The sequence below is a fragment of the Sinocyclocheilus rhinocerous genome, unplaced genomic scaffold (genome assembly GCF_001515625.1).
Source record: "Sinocyclocheilus rhinocerous isolate Xijiao unplaced genomic scaffold, SAMN03320098_v1.1 scaffold933, whole genome shotgun sequence".
Taxonomy (NCBI): Eukaryota; Metazoa; Chordata; class Actinopteri; order Cypriniformes; family Cyprinidae; genus Sinocyclocheilus; species Sinocyclocheilus rhinocerous.
In genome coordinates, this window is record NW_015654506.1 from 128,869 (window position 1) to 131,426 (window position 2,558).

A 2,558-nucleotide genomic window follows, 5' to 3' on the forward strand; every position below is an offset into this window, starting at 1 on the left:
TATGTATGTGTGTGTGTGTGTGTGTGTGTATATATATATACTGTATATATATGATTTATATTATATATAAATATAATTATATATTACATATATTTCTTAAATATATACATGTGTGTGTGTTTATATATATACAGTATCTCACAGAAGTGAGTACACCTCTCACATTTTTGTAAATATTTTATTATATCTTTTCATGTGACAACACTGAAGATATAAGATATGATTTTATGTACATTCACATATACCTTTCACATTCACATATACATGTACATTCACATATACCTTTTTAAAAAGTGTTTTAATGAGCATATAATACAAATTATATGCATTAAAATGATTAACAAATAGTACTATTATATAATACAAACCATGTATTATAAACCATCTATCTGTCTTCTGCTGTTGCTTTGCTTCTAGCTTTTTTATGTTTTTGAGTCACGAGCATAGACTGTAAAATTAGGAGTTTATGCTAAACCAGTGGTTCTCAAAGTGTGGGGCGCACCCGCCAGGGGGGGCGCACGAGTATTGCAGGGGGGGCGCGGGTCATCAGCAGAAAAAGAAAATAAATAAAACAGTAAACAGCCGAAGGACGTAACTTAGAATGGGCGAGGGAGCGGTGGGGGTAAGGGAAGAGGAAAGCCATAGATGAAGTCGCACAGACCCAGGCAGGTGCTGGTCATTCAAAAGCTAAAGAGAACGCAAAAAAAAAAATTCCTCCCACCCCGATTTTTTTTCCACCACCATGTCCCTTTAGGGGCTCCGTAAATACTAACTGATTACTGAATATTCATTTGTGTGTGTTTAGATGATGGCGGCTGTCTGGTGACTCCGGAGATGTTTGTACTTGGTGAAGATGAAATGAGCTGGTTCAAGTCCCGCGAGTACTGCATGAAAAATGCTTATCTGTTTGCCAGGCTCAACAATGAAAGCAGCCAGACTAAGATGGCCTTAAACATGACATTTGAAGAACCCACGGAGGGCTGGATCAGTCTGCGCCGCAGCTTGTACTCAACAGACTGGTACTGGAAAAACGAGGACACTTTCTCACCTTACGTGGACTTCACTTACTGGGAGAAAGGACAGCCTGAAAAACCGGAGAAAGGCTTGTGCGCCTTGGTTTCCCTGGATCCCAACAAGAACTTCAAGTGGAAGAGTGGACGCTGCTGTTCTAAAAAGAAGCCTGTTTGCTATAAAAGACCAAAATACTTCACTTTATGAGATACTTTGTAAACAACAGATGTCTTAATTACAAGACTTGTGACCTCCAAAAATTTGCTTCCAGAACTATCTTTAGGGATCAGTATAGATTGGTTTGATTTTCATGCTCAACATTTATCTGTCTATACATAGTGAGGCCCCTATATTAGACTAGATTTAGAAAATGTTATCTGGTGGGCAATGACATAGATCTAGCAACAATATTAACAGTGAAAAGAAAACTTGTATTGCAGACTTTTTAGGTTAAATATAACTATTAAAAATTAGCGTGTAAGTTGAGATGCATTTTGAGCTGTATCCAGACTAAGATTTAAACTGATTATTATTAAAGAATGTTAATTGAACAACAATGAGTCCTGTAGACTTTTTTTTATACAAAATAATGCCATAGGCTTTATTTGATATACATTTTTTTAGCCCTTTATTTAAAAAATCTTTACTTTAATAACAGTCACAGTCACACAAGTTTAAACTGACTTGAAAATCATCGAAACATCTAAATTTATTTAATTTTACAATCCATTTAATTTCTCACAAATGGTCTTTCTTTGATTCAATAGTAAATGTTCTTTTAAAAAATAAGAAAAAGCAATGTTTGTCTTTGTAATTCTTTTTCGGCTGCCATTATCAAGCCATTATCTTATTTTCCAACCTGTGTGTGTGCCTGTGTGGTGGAAGTGAATATAATTAATCAGTCGTTATGTACAGGTACAGTAGATCCCAGTTTAAGATAAAAAAAAAAAAGAATCTAAAATTCTTTATATTTTCCAACCCACTTTGTTTTTTGTTTTTTTTGCAAAACTTTAATTTTAACAGATGAATGCATGAAGATAAAGATTTATATTTTATTAGATTTATATTATATTATGTTATGTTATGTTATTATATTGGTATTTAAGTCACTCAGGGTGAAATTATCCACTCAGGTCAGACAAAGATGGAAGTCAGAGTCATATGGCTGACCTCAGAAGAGGAAGTTTATTTTAAGCCTTTGTATTTTTAACAACATACATGAGACAAGAAACAGCTTTGAAACCACAGTGTTCTGATTATGTGAGCATGACATTTGCGTCTTTTCAGTGTTCCACGCTGCTAGCTCTGATGCTAAACCTCCTCTTGATCACCCAAGCTCCCACACCCAGAGCCAAAAGCAGCTTGGTACCCAAGGCCAGAGCAAGAAGCAGCACAAGGAGAGAGAAAGAGGTCTTTGCGGTTAATCTCTCTGGACTGGGGGGCAAAAGGTAGAGTGTGGCTTGATCCTTCCCCAAAGAGTTTGAAGCCGCACAGATGTACTGTCGTCCAGGTTTCAAGTCCAGCAGTTGGCTTGAAGCGCGGTATTG

The 2,558-nt window shown here is 36.2% G+C and overlaps 1 protein-coding gene across 1 annotated transcript in view; it reads left to right on the plus strand.

Annotated features, from left to right (window-relative positions):
• Positions 1-1,568, plus strand: part of LOC107717367 (uncharacterized) — an 8,227-nt gene extending 6,659 nt beyond the window's left edge. The window contains exon 3 of the mRNA XM_016524083.1: positions 806-1,568. Within this exon, the coding sequence (XP_016379569.1) occupies positions 806-1,218 (413 nt within the window). The 3' untranslated portion in view covers positions 1,219-1,568. The remainder of the gene's footprint in view (positions 1-805) is intronic.
• Positions 1,569-2,558: the final 990 nt, after the last annotated feature.